Source organism: Neofelis nebulosa, chromosome 16, assembly GCF_028018385.1.
Source record: "Neofelis nebulosa isolate mNeoNeb1 chromosome 16, mNeoNeb1.pri, whole genome shotgun sequence".
Classification (NCBI taxonomy): Eukaryota; Metazoa; Chordata; class Mammalia; order Carnivora; family Felidae; genus Neofelis; species Neofelis nebulosa.
Genome location: NC_080797.1, coordinates 13,978,177 through 13,993,299, shown reverse-complemented (window position 1 = coordinate 13,993,299; position 15,123 = coordinate 13,978,177). Strand labels below are relative to the sequence as shown.

Below are 15,123 nucleotides of genomic sequence, written 5' to 3'. Positions count from 1 at the left end.
GGAGCCTGCTTCAGATTCTGTGTCTCCCTCTCTCTCTGACCCTCCCCCGTTCATGCTCTGTCTCTCTCTGTCTCAAAAATAAATGAACATTAAAAAAAAAATTAAAAAAAAAAATTCACTAGAGAGGCGGCCTAAGACCAGACGTCACAGGAGAAAGGGTCAGTGAGTGCGGATACACAGCAACAGAAAGCATTCAGCCAAGCAGAGGGGAAGGCCAAAAAGAGAGTCAACAGAGGCCTGGTGACCCTGAGAACAGCATGGAGCCGGCTGAGGGCAAGGACCCAAGAACCCAGATACAGGAGGCAGAGGACATATTGGCCAAAATATTTTCAACGTTTATTTATTTTTGAGGGAGAGAGAAAGCACGTGACAGAGAGCAAGCAGGGGAGGGACAGAGAGAGGGAGACACAGAATCTGAAGCAGGCTCTAGGCTCCGAGCGGCCAGCACAGAGCCTGACGTTCAGCTCGAACCCATGATCCATGAGATCATGACCTGAGCCAAAGTCGGACGCTTGACCGACGGAACCATCCAGGTGCCCCTGGCCAAAATATTTTCAAATTTGATGAAAACAAGTCCACAGACCCAAGAAGTCCACTGAAACCCAAAGCAAAATAAACACAAAGAAAATCATACCAAAAAGTACATCATAATCAACTTGCTAAAAAAATCACAGATAAAGAGAAAAAAGGACCAGAAGAGCAATCCGAGGAACACAGCATATTAGGTGGCATGCACAGGGGCAAATACGAGGTTTCTGCCAACTTCTCACAAGAGCCACCGGGAGCCCCGAGACACAGGAAGGAAAAAGCCCTACCGCCTCGGAATCCTACAGTCAGTGCCTGTGTCCTTCCAAATGACAGCGAGACAGGCCGCTACCTTTGACCACCAGGATTCACCGCAGCGGGACCTGCTTCTGGCTGCAAACAACCAGAAAATCAGACGAGTTCCAGGAAGCCAGCATCTGCCGCCATGCCAGCACAGGACCGGGGTGCCCGACACAAGGGGGCAGGTAACTGAGCCCTGCGGCCTGGCCTGGCCTGCATGAGCCCCGGCAGGGCCCCCACCTTCAGGGATGTGCACTTACAGACCGCGCCCGCTTCCTCCCCTGCAGGGACTCCCCACCCCCCAGACAGAGCCTCCTCCCCTGCAGGGCCCCCCTCCCACAGACAGCGCCGGCCTCCTCCCCTGCAACCCCTCTCCCTGCCTGCCGCCGCTGACCCTGCGAGCAGGCAGGTGGGCCGCCCCAGGTGCCATGGGCGCGCGCGTGCGCGTGCGCGCGCGCATACACACACACACACACACACACACACACACACGGTAGTTCCTCACTCTCCGGCTGGCGGCTGGCCCCCCTTGCTTGCACCAGGAGGGCTCTGGCCAGCCCTGCGGCACCTCACTACCCAAGAAGGTGAGCTGCTACCGAGCTCAGAGGGAGGCACCCACGTGCCTGTGCAGCCTTAGGGTGACAGGTGCCAGTCACCTCAGCAGCCGCTGGGAAGAGGAGGGCCACATGGTAAAATACACAACCATTTGCGAAGTGTCTTGAAGAATTACAATGACATGAAACATAATGATTGGAGAAATGAAAACAAGGAATCCCAGTTATACAGCACAACACAGACTATACAGAAACAGCACGTGCACAGGGACACATACCGAGATCCAGAGAGAGCAGTAACTAGGAAAACACCAGAGGGCGCCTGGGTGGCTCAGTCGGTTGAGCGTCTGACTTCGGCTCAGGTCATGATCTCACCGTCTGTGAGTTCGAGCCCTGCGTTGGGCTCTGTGCTGACAGCTCAGAGCTTAGAGCTTGCTTCGGGTTCTGTGTGTCCCTCTCTCTCTGTCCCTCCCCTGCTGATGCTCTCTTTCTCTTTCAAAAACGAATAAACATTAAAAAAATTTTTTTTTAATAAAAAAAATAAAAAAGAAAACACCAGAACGCCTGCACGGTGCGACCATGTACGACCTCCATGTCCTCAGGAGTGGTAACACGCCCCCCACGCCCCGCGAGCGGGCTCCCCCAGCTGGTGCCAGCAGCGGGCCAGGTGCTGGGTCACAGGCCCCCTTTAATGCTTCGCAAAGAGCCCGCATCAGATGCAGGAAGTGACGCTCGAGTTAACGAGGGGTGACCCGACCACCACGCTGTCCGTGCTGCCGCCACGTGCTCAACCCGCCACCCTGCTCCAGGCACTCGCTCGCATCTCACAAAAGCGCCACGGAGGCCACACGGGAGCCGAGCTGGGCCCCGGGTCCACCTGGTCCCCAAGGCCACTCCCCTAAACTGAAACTGTCGAATTCCTGCAGTGGCCACACGTTCCCTCTCCTTCCAGTAGGAAGCTAGCTCTTCTACCGAGTGCGGACCCAGCTTTCCCACACCCCTCGTCGAGGCGTCGAGGCCTTCGCGGGCTCTGCTCTGCGCCTGCCCTGCCTTCCAGCCCCGACTCCTCCGCCCCCCGCTCGCCGCTCACACTGCTGACAGGAGGGGCGACCTGTTTTCCTGCTCTCGTGCCCGCCACGGCATTCCGTGGCTGCTGGGCAAAACCTCACAGCTGCTCCCGCGCGGGCACGACAGCAGAACCCGACGGCCCTGGCGCTGGCCTGGCCCCGCTCAAACGTCCCTCCGCCACACGTGGGGCAGGGACCACCCTCACAGGGCCTTGGCTTCCTCGTCTATGAAGTGGAACGACAGCATCAGCCCCAAAACCCCCGGGCAGCCCAGCCAGCTCCAGGAGGCACGACCTCACCTGTGACGTCGCGTGGCGCCAGAGCCTCCGTGGCCCGGGGCTGCCTTCTCTCCCCTGCAGCTCTGCACGGGGAGGGCCTGCCCTCCGGAGCCTGGGATTACCACCGGGGGCGTGACTGATGCGGTCCCCGCTGAGGCCCCACGCGCACCTCCGTGCCGAGCGGTGCCAGTGGGAAGGGGCCGCCACACAGGTAAGACGCAGCCGGGCGGCACAGCGGGGACCTCACGGCTCATCCCCCCGACTTTTCCTTAGAGACCCCGCCCGCTGCCCCTGACCTCGTATTTGCCCAGGACCCGCCTCTACGCCCGCGAGGCAGCCTCAGCACCGACGTGCTGACACCCACGAAGCGGGAGCACAGGCGCCCCGCCTCCTGCAGGGCTCGCATCAGAGGCTCATCCCACCGTGTCAGCCCGACCAGCGTACAGCTCCCACCCCCGGTCCCGGCTCTGAGACCGCAGCGGCACGCCAGCTGACGCCTGCGCACAGCCCTGGGGCGCGTCCCGCTGCGTCCCGCCTGCCTTGGCTCCCGGCTCCCGACACGGGGTCAAATGTGTGCGCGTTTGTGGACAGGAGTGAAGTGTTTTCTCGGCGTGGCTGGCGGGCTACAACCTTCTCGGCGGGACTCCCGGCACCCAGCCCGCCTCGAACACCAACCGTGGGCTGAGTGCCGTCCTCGGAGGGCATGGCCAGAGGCCCCGGGTCCCCCCACCCCACTCCGCAACGAGCACGGGCCACCGCCGGCGAGGACGGGAGTTGCGCGCTGCGCACCCACGGCCTGGCCCACGTGGCCCCGGTGCAAGAAGGCGGGGCCCGGTCTGCACGCCCCCCCCCCCCCCCCCCCCCGGCTGACACGGCGGGTGGGAGAGGCTGCCCCGCTGGGAAGGTCTTCCCGAGCACTTCCGAAGCTCCTCCGTCACCCGGCACAACTGGCTGAGTGACTTTTCGTGAAGGGACGGAGGTCAGACTACTGAACAAACGGCCCTGGGACCAGGAGGATGGGGTCCGAGGCAGGGTCAGGCCGGCACCTTCCCGTGTGGGCTTTTCCCAGACCTCCCAGCAGCCCGGCGACACGGCTTCCCTCAGGGGCCCCGAGGCGAGCCCCACGACGGGCCGGGGTTCGTTACGGGGCACACGCCTCAGGCTGGGAGCAAACCTCGGAGACTCTGGTGAGACTCCTTCCTCCCTCCTCCAGCTTCTAGTGTTTACCAGAGAACCCTGGTGTCCCTTGGTTTGGGGCCACGCCACTCCCACCTCCGCCTCTGTTGGCGCGTGGCCCTCTCCCTGCGTCTCTGTCTTCCACGTGGTGTTTTTTATCAGGAGGCCGGTCATATTGGATTAGGGCCCACCCTGCTCCAGCGTGACCTCATCTGCACTGGTTACATCCGCACAGACCCTATTTCCAAGTAAGGTTGCATCTCAAAGAGCTGGCGGCTAGGACTGGAGCCTGTCCCTTCAGGGCCACCGTGCAACCCACAGGCATCTCAGTCAGCGTCAGGCTCTGGCCAGCTATCCGTCAGCGAGATCTGTGTGGGGAGAAAACGGCCACGGCTGTATGTCAGGTGGCTCAGACACCACGGGTGAAGCTGCGTGTCTCTGGGATAAAGTCTAACCTGTTAGTTCTGACCTCCCCGGAGAGACCCAGGCTTTAGTCACAAAAGAGCCCTTTGCTGCACCCTGAGATACCCTCCTGGATGTCTGATGGCACGCTGAATTCTCCAAAGTCAGCACCAAAACCGACAAAGCTAGCAGGACAGGAAGCCTTATTTACAACTTTTAAAATGAGGAAGTGATCTGGCTCTGGGGCCAGCGACGTGGCAGGAAGGACACCGGTGTCCCCGCCACCCGCTGATCCTTCCCCACGGGCCTTCCCACCCTGTGATGCCGAGGCCTGAAGAAACCTCCGCCTCCAGCACCACGTTCTCTCTGGGGCAGAGGCTCCTGCCCAGATGCCCACACAGACACGGGATCCGTTTCCTGCGTTCTGACAATTCTCACGAGTGACCATGACAGAATCATCAAATGTCCCCTCTGACTCTGTGGTAGAACCTAAAACCCTTGAGACAAGTAGAGGTCCTGGCTTCTGCACACAGGTTAGGACAAGTTACGGATACCCTTTTTCTTTAGTGATCTCTGTACCCAGTGTGGGGTTCGAACTCACGACCCTGAGGTCAAGAGCTGCACCCTCCACCGACTGAGCCAGCCAGGTGCCCCAAATTGCCAACATCTTAACACCAGTTAGAAGCCGGGTCTACAGACATGTGGCCACTGCATCAACTTAGAGCAAACCTTGCCCACCCGGGTCCCTACAACCAGCTAGAAGTCCAAGCGGCTGCTGCCTTTGGGGTGAGCAGGGGGCCAACGGGAAGGGGTGCGGCCAACTTTCCAGGGTGACAGACATGCTCTGCATTTTGTTGGAGGGCTGGGCCCATGGGTCCTTCACGTCAAACTCACTGACCTGTGCCCTGAAGGTCTGTGCGTTTCGCTGCATATAAAACAAGAAACAAGAACTCTTCACAGGCCTGGAGGAGTCTTCCCCCACCAGCCTCTCCTGCTCTCACCGCCCCAGCCTCAGGCTGCCCCCCCCCCCCCCCCCCCCCCCACCGACCGTGGCCCTCGGGCATCCGGGCTCGCAGCCCAGCTCCGCTCCTTGCACACTGTTACGCGGGGTCCCTGCGTCTCTGGGGCTGCGGCACCGGCCTCGGCGTCAGAGGACCCAGGGCCACAGACGAGGCTCTCGGGCAGCACCCGGATGGCGGGATGGCGGCACACGGCGACCTGCCGCGACAGCTCCGCGGATGAAACACGACCTCACGCTAAGCGTCTGCGCGGTGTGATGTCTGAAGGCGGGGTCTGAGATTTCAACGTGGGGTCCGCTTGAAATCTGGACTCTGAGTCCAGAGTCACCTCAGCTCCTTCAGGTGTCAGACTGGCCCCCGTTGTGCCGACGCCTGAGGAGACTGGGTGCCGCTGGGACCGCTCTCCCACCACCACGGCTGGGGGGGCGGGGGAGGCGCAGGAGAGGGCTAGGGAGGGGCGTCCCCGGGGGAGGCTCAGGGCGGGGGGCGGCCGTGCCGACCCGCACCTCCTTCTCAGGAAGAAGCCCGCGTGTCCTCAACGCCTGCACGGCCTGGTCTCTCTCAAGGGTCAAGGCCTTCAGCACCACCTCCTGGTCACACAGCGTCCGCTCTGTCTCCTGGAGCTTGGCAGCAACCTGGGGAGACATGGGGGAGTCGGTTCGTGTCGGAAGAGTCACGAGGCTCCTGGGAGCAGAGAGCAGGCGCGTGAGGGAGCGCCCCCCCCCCCCCGCCCCCCCCGGCCCAGGACCAGGCGGCGGTCGGGGCTGGCCGGGCGGCAGCATCAGGCTCAGGGTGCGGCCCTTTCCGCCCGGTCCCCTGTGCACAGGGGGCAGGGATCCTCCTGGCGCTGTTTTCTTAATGGGAAACAGGCTGACGCCATAAAAAATAAAACAGCCGGGGGGCCTGGGTGGCTTAGTCTGTTGAGCGACTGACTTGATTTCAGCTCAGGTCACGATCACACGGTTTGTGGGTTTGAGCCTCGTGTTGGGCGCTGAGCTGACGGCTCAGAGCCTGGAGCCTACTTAGGATTCTGTCTCTCTCTCTCTCTCTCTCTCTCACTCTCTCTGCCCGTTCCCTGCTCACGTGCATTCACTCTCTCTAAAAGAAACAAACGGGTAAAAGGCTGGTGGGCAGGACAGGGACACCTTCCGCTGCTGTAATTTTTGTTGTGAGTCAAACTGCTCGGCGGGGTTCGCGAGCCCAGGGCCGCCTCCCCGCCCCGCCCCCCCCCCCCCCCCCCGCCACCGGTGCCACAGCGCAGGAGGGAGTGCGAGGGCCACGCGGGGCACAGACCTGGTCCCGCGCGGCAGTCAGAGCCTGCAGCAAGTCCTCAGACGCGCGGTAGTGGTCCCTCTCGCGACTGTCACAGCGGTGTCGCCAGTCCAGCTCCAGCTGCACCTTGTCGCGGCGCAGGCACTGCTCCCGCTCCACCGCCGCCAGCAGCTGCTGCTTGTACCTGCGGGGACGCCGACGTCCCCCTGAGGCCCGTCCCCTCGCACGTGAGAAGCAAAGGCGTGTGGCAGGCAGCAGAGCGCGGGGAGGCGCCACCGCCCGCGCTCGGGTCCCTCCCGGGGCCCCGCTGGGCCGGCCCGTGTTGGCCCGCGCGTGCTGACACGCGACGGTCTCGCGGCACGGCAGCCGGGACGAGTCTCTGCCGTGTAGACACGGAGGATAAGTGGAGTCTACGGGGAGCCTCGGGGTCAGAGCCGGGCAGACAGCAGGCACGCCCGGGAACCGAGGAGACCAGCAGCACGGAAGATCAGCCTCAAGAAAGAGAAGAACCAAGAAAGAGAAGGGAAGAAACGAACAAACTTGAGGAAAAGCACGAAAGCTGCTTCCACTGGAGAAGGTGCGAGGGTCCTGGAGCTGCGGAGAGCGACCCCGGAGAGCTCGGGGGCGTGTGCAGCACAGAGCGCACGGAGCCGCAAGGCCAGAGAGAGACCTCCGAAAGCCAGCAGCCCCACGTCCACGGAACGCGGGTCTGCAGAGGTCCCAGCGGAGGGGACACAGGAGGAAACCCGGTGCCATGGGGGCACGCGCGTCCTTGGGCTGGAACGGGGCAGCGCACGCCGTGTGCAGTGGGCCCTGGGGGGGGGGGGGGGGGAGCAAACTTGAGGGTGAGAGAGCGAGCGTCAGCCCGGCCCTGGACTTCTCGCCCGCCACGCGGTGGGGGCCTCTGCACACGTCTCCCGAGTGTGACCGGGCGTGAGCGCGGGGGACAGGCGGCCCCTGTTTAGTGAGGCCCTGGAAGACCCCGTCCTGCCCGCTGCAGGGGGGCTCCTGCCGGCCTTGCGGAAGCAGTCGCGGGCCGCGCGAGGCCCCGACGGTCGGGACCTGAGGGCGCCGTGTGCAGGCTCTGTGCCGCCACCGGCTGCGGCCGGAACAGAAGGCAGCGCGTGCGGGAGGAAGCGGACAAGCCCCGACGCTCTCCGCACAAGGGCACCGCATTCCGACCAGCGGGCCTGGCGAGAGGCGCAAGGAAGCGAGAACGGCCTGGAAACAAGAGGGATGGGACCGCGTCGTGAATATGATCGGGAACAGAAAGCAACCACACACGTAAGACAGAGAAAGGTGAAAATGAAAACTCCTCAGCCTCAGTGGGCCGATAACACACGGCAGCGAGAAAGGCCACTGACCGAGGGGATGCTAACGCACGGGCACCTAGGACTCCCAGGAGAAAGGGGGCAAGCAGAGAAAGGCCGGTGGAAACCGCGGCAGGCGACGCACGCAGAACCTCACCTACATACACGAACAATCAAATCACCACAAACCAACGATAAAGGGAAAAACACGAATCGAGAGGAAAAGGCACAACAGTGCGGAGGAACTAAGGGTGCCTGCGGAACCCTCCTGAGAAACAACGAGTGCCAGGAGAGAACAAGTCGTCTTCAACGGGAAGAAAACACCACCAGCCTGGAATTTTCCATCGAGTAATAACACGCGTCAGAAAGATAAGGCAAAGAAATTCGGACAAACGGGCTGAGTGCAAGGCTGCACTGGGAGGGGCGTCAAAGGACGTCTGGGGGCTGAAGAAAGATTACACCTTATGGAAACTTTCAACTTGACTTTTCTCTAATTTCACTGTTTTTTTTTTAATTTTTAAAAATTTTTTATTTTTGAGAGAGAGCACATGAGCAGGGGAGGGGCAGAGAGAGAGAGACAGACAGAGAGAGAGAGAGACAGAGAGAGAGAGAGAGAGAGAGAGAGAATCCCAAGCAGGCTCTGTGCTGTCAGCAGAGAGCCCAAAGTGGGGCTCAAACTCACAAACCACAAGATCGTGACCTGAGACGAAACCAAGAGTCAGACACTTAAACTACTGAGCCACCCAGGTGACCCTAAATTTGATTTTTAAAAAATGAAAAGCCATCAGAAATAAATATTGGAAAAAGCATAAAGCTTTTCTTTCAATTTTTGTCTGTAATTAAAGGACATTATCAGATCAAAGCAACAAAAACAACATATGTAATTATATACGTACACAAAAGTAAAATGTTCGACAACAGCAAAGGAGAGTGAAGAGAAACAGGAGGTCGTGAGGATTTTGTATTACATACAAAGAGCTAGACGTTATTAACGGCAAACTATGCATTCTGTGAATCTTAGAACAACCATGAAATAAATAAAAAAGTTTAGGGGCGCCTGGGTGGCGCAGTCGGTTAAGCGTCCGACTTCAGCCAGGTCACGATCTTGCGGTCCGTGAGTTCGAGCCCCACGTCAGGCTCTGGGCTGATGGCTCGGAGCCTGGAGCCTGTTTCCGATTCTGTGTCTCCCTCTCTCTGCCCCTCCCCCGGTCATGCTCTGTCTCTCTCTGTCCCAAAAATAAATAAAAAACGCTGAAAAAAAATTAAAAAAAAACAAAAAAAAAACAAAAAAAAAAGTTTATATAAGACAACAGTGGAAATAAAATGGAATCCTAAAAAACACTCAACTGTTTATCCATTTATTTATTTATTTTTAAATTTATCTCTTTATTTTTGAGAGAGAGAGAGAGAGAGAACGAACGAACAGGGGAGGGGCAGAGAGAAAGGGAGAGACAGACTCCCAAGCCAGCTCCCCGCTATCAGCTCAGAGCCTGATGCAGCACTTAAACTCACAAACTGTGAGATCATGACCTGAGCTGAAACCGAGAGCTGGACATTTAAACAACTGAGCCAGCCAGGCACCCCCTCGACTGAGTTTTTAAAAAGCAGAAAATTTAAGGAACAAAAAATACGAGGAAAATATAAAATCAACTGCAGGTTGGCGATTTAAACCCAAACACATCAATCCTGGCATTAAATTAAATGATCTAAACGGTCCAGTGAATGGGCAGAGCTGTCAGGGGAGACAGGAAAAGCAAGACACAGCACGCGCGATCGGTAAGAAATGCACTTGACCTCAGCACAAGTCAGAGTCAGTGCGTGGAAGGGTGTGCACGCAAACACCAGGCAGGAAGCACCCAAGTGGCCGTACTGACATCAGACACAGCAGACAAGCAAGGAGGAGGACTATCCAGAATAAAGACAGCTGCTTCCTGCTAATCGAGGGGCAGTCACCAAGAAGCCACAGCAACCCAGGACGCCTGGCTGGCTCAGTCAGAAAAGCGTGCAGCTCCTGATATCGGGGTCAGGAGTTTGAGCCCCACGCTGGGTGCAGAGATCACTTACATCGGTAAAACAAGATAAAATAAAATAAATAAAAGAAGCCATAACAACCCTAAATGCAAATCATTAATAAAAGACTTCGTGACTGGGGCGCCTGGGTGGTTGAGCGTCCGACTCTTGACCTCAGCTCACGTCATGATCTCACGGTTCGTGAGTTCAAGCCCCACGTCGGGCTCTGTGCTGTCAGTGTGGAGCCTGCTCGGGATTCCCCGTCTCCCTCCTCTCTGCCCCTCCTCCCCCTTTCGTGCTCTCTCTCAAAATAAATAGACTTAAAGAGAAGACCGATACAACGGATACGCCTCCAGCCAGACTCATCCAAAACAAGAGTGGATGTTACCGCAGACTCTGCACACGTCAGAGACGAAACACACAAACACTGTACACGATTTTATGCCACTGAAGTCAACAATTCGACGAGATGGGCAAACTCACTGAAAGACACCAATTCCCCAAACTGAGATAGAACAACAGAACACCTGCAATAAATGTCCGAATAAATACCACGGGAAGCCAGATGCTGCGTGACTCCGTTGAGACGGAATCGCGGACGGGGCAGAAGGGATGCGCAGCGGCGGGGCCGGCGCAGGTGGGCGGCGGCCGCGAGGCGGTGAGGACATGCCGGACGGTGGGAGGGTTTCAGGTCCTGACTACAGGCCTGCTTGACAGGTGTTCATGCTGGTCAGCACTCCAACCACACAGCCGGAACGAGTTTCCTCATATCTAAGTTATTCCTCAAGAAAGAGAACGTGACCCTCACTCCAGCGTTCATCCACTGGATGAGAAGAGACGGGGGTGGGACAGGACACACGGAGAGGTGCTTCCCCACACAGGACCAGGCAGGAGAGCTGCCGCGGCACCGGCTCCAGACCCGACACCAGCTCCGGGGAAAGGCCTCCGCTGGCCGCCCCCCATCAGCCCATCCTGCTGGCTCTCCCTTCTCACAACCAGACGCTCCCCTTCTCTGTCCTGTTTCTCGTCTTTTCCCCACAATAGGATGTGAGGCCAGGGCCTCGACTCCGTTCCCTTCTGTACCCTTGGCACCCAGAATGGCACCCGGCCCCCACGGGGCACACGGTGAGGAGAGCATCTCGGGAACGTCCCCGGGGGCAGTCACCTTCCGACGTCCTGCTGGCACCTGGCCAGCTGTGCCTTGAGCTCCACTGCCTCTTCCTGCAGCGCCTGAATCTGAAGGTCCTTGGAGATCAGGTCCTTGGACAGCTGGGCGACCTGGGCATCCCAGCCCGATTTTAGAGCCGACGCCCCTTCACGAAGTCTGCACGAAGGAGGGAAGCTCTGTGAACGTGGGCGTGGAGCTCGCTCGCTCGCTCGCTCAAGCTTTCTTGTACACGGCGCCCCGAGCACACAGGCTCACACGCGCGTGCAGCCCTCAAAGGGTACGCTGCACACCGGAGTGTCTTCCACGTCAGGGTGGAGACCTCCTTGCCTAAATCAGGAAACGGTCCCACGCGAGACGTATCCACCATCCACGCCACCCACCCAGCCGTCGACTGAGCACCTACGACGTGCCAGGTCCGTGCCAGACGTGCAGGGAAAGGCGAGCCGCGGAGGCTGGCGGAGCCTGTGGTCTCGAGGTGGTGCCGTGTGGCTCACCTGGGCCACGCCGCACGCAGCCCCTCAACATGGAGACGCTCCTACAGGTTTTCAAACTGAACAGTAAAACGAGGTTGTACAGGAACCCCTATGCCACCTGGTAGAATCACTACACTTGGATAAATATCCCAAAAAGAAAAACGACACCTAGAGATACTGACTAGGGAAGCGATAGTCTTGACGCACAAAGGCCGCCTGCTGTGCGTTCACCCCGTTTGTGGCCCTGGCCCGTTTCCTTCCCCATCCTTACGGGGAAAGGCACAGAACCCACACCTCGAGAGGAAATCAAGGCTGACCAGTGGACCTCAAGATTCCGCGGGCTGTACCGCTAACCTGCCTGGAAACAGCATGGAATAAATCTGGAGTCACAGACATTCTCAAAGGAGTAAGAAAGGCTGTCGAGTATACAGTTTCCAGCGTCATTCTTAGCCACAGGAAAAAGTCCGTTTTTCTTCACATACGTTGAACAAATTATTTCTAGTACAATCCGTACAAACTCATATTGACCTCTTACCTAAGACAACCTGTCCTAAGATCACAAAGGGCTGCTAAAAGTTGGAAACCAGTTGAGACATCTGCAGGTGACAGGAGAGGAGGGCTCGGCCCCAGGGCCAAGCTCTGGGGGGCGCCCCTCAGTGTGCGCTACCCTGGAGCCACATCCCCGCGGGATCTGGGCCTCGGCACCGAGTAGTGTCTGACGTGACGGGGGACGTACGCGATCTCCTCCGGCTACGCTGTCGGCCACATGTCACGGAGAAGCTGGATGGACACAGAACACCCGGGACCCGATCTGGATTTCTAAAGTGTAACTGTGCTCATCACCCACCCGCCAGCAACTTTATTCTAAGGGGCAAAGGATGCCAGCCAGCAGGTAAACCGGTCATTGGGGCTTTTTCTGACTTTCCAGGTGGGAAACAGAGCAGCTGGCCGCCCGGGAAGTCACCTGCCCAGGCCTCAAACAACATCAAGAGGCACGTCCCGTATGGACTTCCTCTTCTCCCTGACGCTGCTCCTACCAAGTCCGTGTGTGTGTCGGGCCTCCCGAACCGCGAGAGAAGTCGCCAGAACTCTGGAACTATATTTTTATCTCTTCTCAGTTTCCAGCGAACACCTACCAAGTATCTGAATACCGCGAGGGTTCTGCTGCTCTCCCGAATGTGATCCCGGTTCCTGCTCCAACGTGCCAAGAACAACCCAGCCCCGTGAGGTCCGCACTCTGGAACTGTGAGGATCCACCCTTCCAGGTCCTGGACCCCTGCAGTCAAGCACTCAGGCCCGTGCTGTTCAACATGGGGCCACGGGCCACACACAGCTCCCGAGCACATGGCTGGTCCGAACCGAGATGTGGCTTCAAAATTTAGCACCAAAACAATACAAAATATCTCAGTAATAATTTTTGTCAGGTAAAAAATGATTAGTTTTTATACTGATTACTTGTTAATGTTGTGCAACACGACAGTATCTTGGATGCACTGGGTTAAATAATTCCCTCTATCTCTTTGCGCCTCAACCGTGGGCCCTGGAAGTGGCACAGCCTGTGTGGCCTGCCGTGCCTCTCTATCGTGGGTTACATGGCGGCACAGGGCGTGGTCGGGTTCTCTCAAAGCCACCTTGGGGCCACTGCTTCTCGACTGTGGCGTTCATCATCACAAATAGGCCGGACGAAGTAACAAGCCCAAAATACGGGCTGTTTTCGTTGCTGGTTTTCAAACAGCCTCTGTCTCAGTATGAAAGGGCAGGGACTGTCCCGGGCAGCGAGGTCCCAGGCAGCACTGGGCCACAGCACACTCCCTGGGTCGCACGGAGGAACACAAGGAGGGATGCGCTGCAAGGCGAGTGCAGGCAGAAGGGGGCCGGCCCACGGCCTCCACGCGAGGCAGCGCTGTAGATCCCGACAGCGGCCACGTGAAGGGCCCCGGCAGAGCCCTCCCAGCAGGAGGGACAGCGGGAACACATTTGCCCATCACACTGTCCCTTCTGCTTCTCCAACTACTGCTGCGTGCATTGAACAGATCAAACAACAAGACCACACGCTCCACCCAAGGAAACCTTCCTGGATAAGCTCTGACTTCCCTGTATTCTGTGGTTGTCAGAGCCATCGTCCTCCAAAATGGAAATGTAACTCGGCAGAGCCAGAAACATTTCCCAGACAGACAGGAAAAGCCAGTTGCTAAGGAAGGTGAACCCTAGAAGTGACCGATTTAACTGTCTGAACCATCGTCAGTAAACACAGCCTCTTCCTCACTGGCAGCCAGGAGACTGAGTCCAGTTCCGATGGTCCCGTGGGCACACACGCCGGCCTGGACACTGCACAGGCGAACACGGCTGCTTACGTGGCGTGACTTGGCTTAGATGCTGGAGAGAAAAATGGGTTTAAGAAGAAACCAGCTGATGGAGAAATTTGAATCTTTGTGCAAAGCCGCGCATCCGCTGTGGAAAACAGGGCGGTGGTTCCTCCAAAAGTTAAATGTAGAATCACCACGTAGCGATGGACCTTCTGGTATATCCCCAAAACAATTCTAAGAAGAGACCTGAAGAGATATTTGCACACCCACGATCACAGCAGCACTATTCACAATAGCTAAAATGTGGAAATGAGCCCAATGTCCGTTGACAGATGACCGGAAAAAGAAACTATCCCATCCACACAACGGAATGTTACTCAGCCATGAAAAAGAAGGGAATCTTTGGGGCTCCTGGGTGGCTCAGTTGGTTGAGTGTCTGACTCTTGATTTTGGCTCAGGTCATGGTCCCAGGCTCATGGGATCCAGCTAAGCGTGGAGCCTGCTTAAGATTCTCTCTCCCTCTGCCCCTCTCCCCTGCTCACGCTGTCTTGAAAGTAAAAAAAAAAAAAAAAAAAAAAGGAAGGGACTCCTATCACAGGCTACATGAACGGACCTTGAAGACATCTCGGCAAGTGGAACAATCCAGTCACAAAAAGGCAGGTACTACAGGATCCCACTCATATGGGGGACCTGCAGGAGTCAAGTTCACAGGGACAGAGAGGAGATGGTGGGCCCCAGGGCAGGGGGAGGGGGGAGCTGGGGTTTAGCGGGGACAGCGTCCACTTTCTGAGACACAGTCTGGAGACGGACGGCGGTGGAGGCTGCACACAAGAACGCGCGCGTGCTCCGTGCCGGCGAACTGTGGCTTCAAGTGGTTAGGACGGAAAATTTTATGTTGTGTGTATTTTGCCACAATGACTGCATACATAGCAACGACACCATTTCAAAAAAAGAAAAGGACGAGAAACGGTGGAAGACAACAACCAGAGAGCCCGAGGAACGCGCCCAGGCCCGCCCGCCCGCCCACACTCACTTGTCCATGGCGGCGTCCTTCTCCTTCAAGGCCTCGGCCTGCCTCCGCTCTGCCCCGCGGAGCTGCAGCTCGAGGCTGTCGCCGTGGGCCTGCAACTCCAGCGCCCTGGCCTCCAGCGCCTGCAGCTGCTCCACGTGGGCACCCTTCATAGCCACCAGCACCGCGTCCTTCTCCCTGGCCAGGTGGTCCAGCGCCTCGTGCCTGAAACACAAGCAGGTGCCCCGGCAGCT

General features: G+C 58.0%; 1 protein-coding gene across 6 annotated transcripts in view; it reads right to left on the bottom strand.

Annotated features, from left to right (window-relative positions):
- CCDC57 (coiled-coil domain containing 57) overlaps positions 1-15,123 on the bottom strand; it is a 105,273-nt gene that overhangs the window by 64,110 nt on the left and 26,040 nt on the right. For all 6 annotated transcript variants that reach the window (XM_058703735.1, XM_058703736.1, XM_058703737.1 and 3 more), the window contains exons 8-11: positions 14,894-15,094; positions 11,079-11,237; positions 6,615-6,777; positions 5,828-5,956 (exon numbers count right to left, since the gene is read on the bottom strand). In XM_058703735.1, coding sequence (XP_058559718.1) covers positions 5,828-5,956; positions 6,615-6,777; positions 11,079-11,237; positions 14,894-15,094 — 652 coding nt within the window. The remainder of the gene's footprint in view (positions 1-5,827; positions 5,957-6,614; positions 6,778-11,078; positions 11,238-14,893; positions 15,095-15,123) is intronic.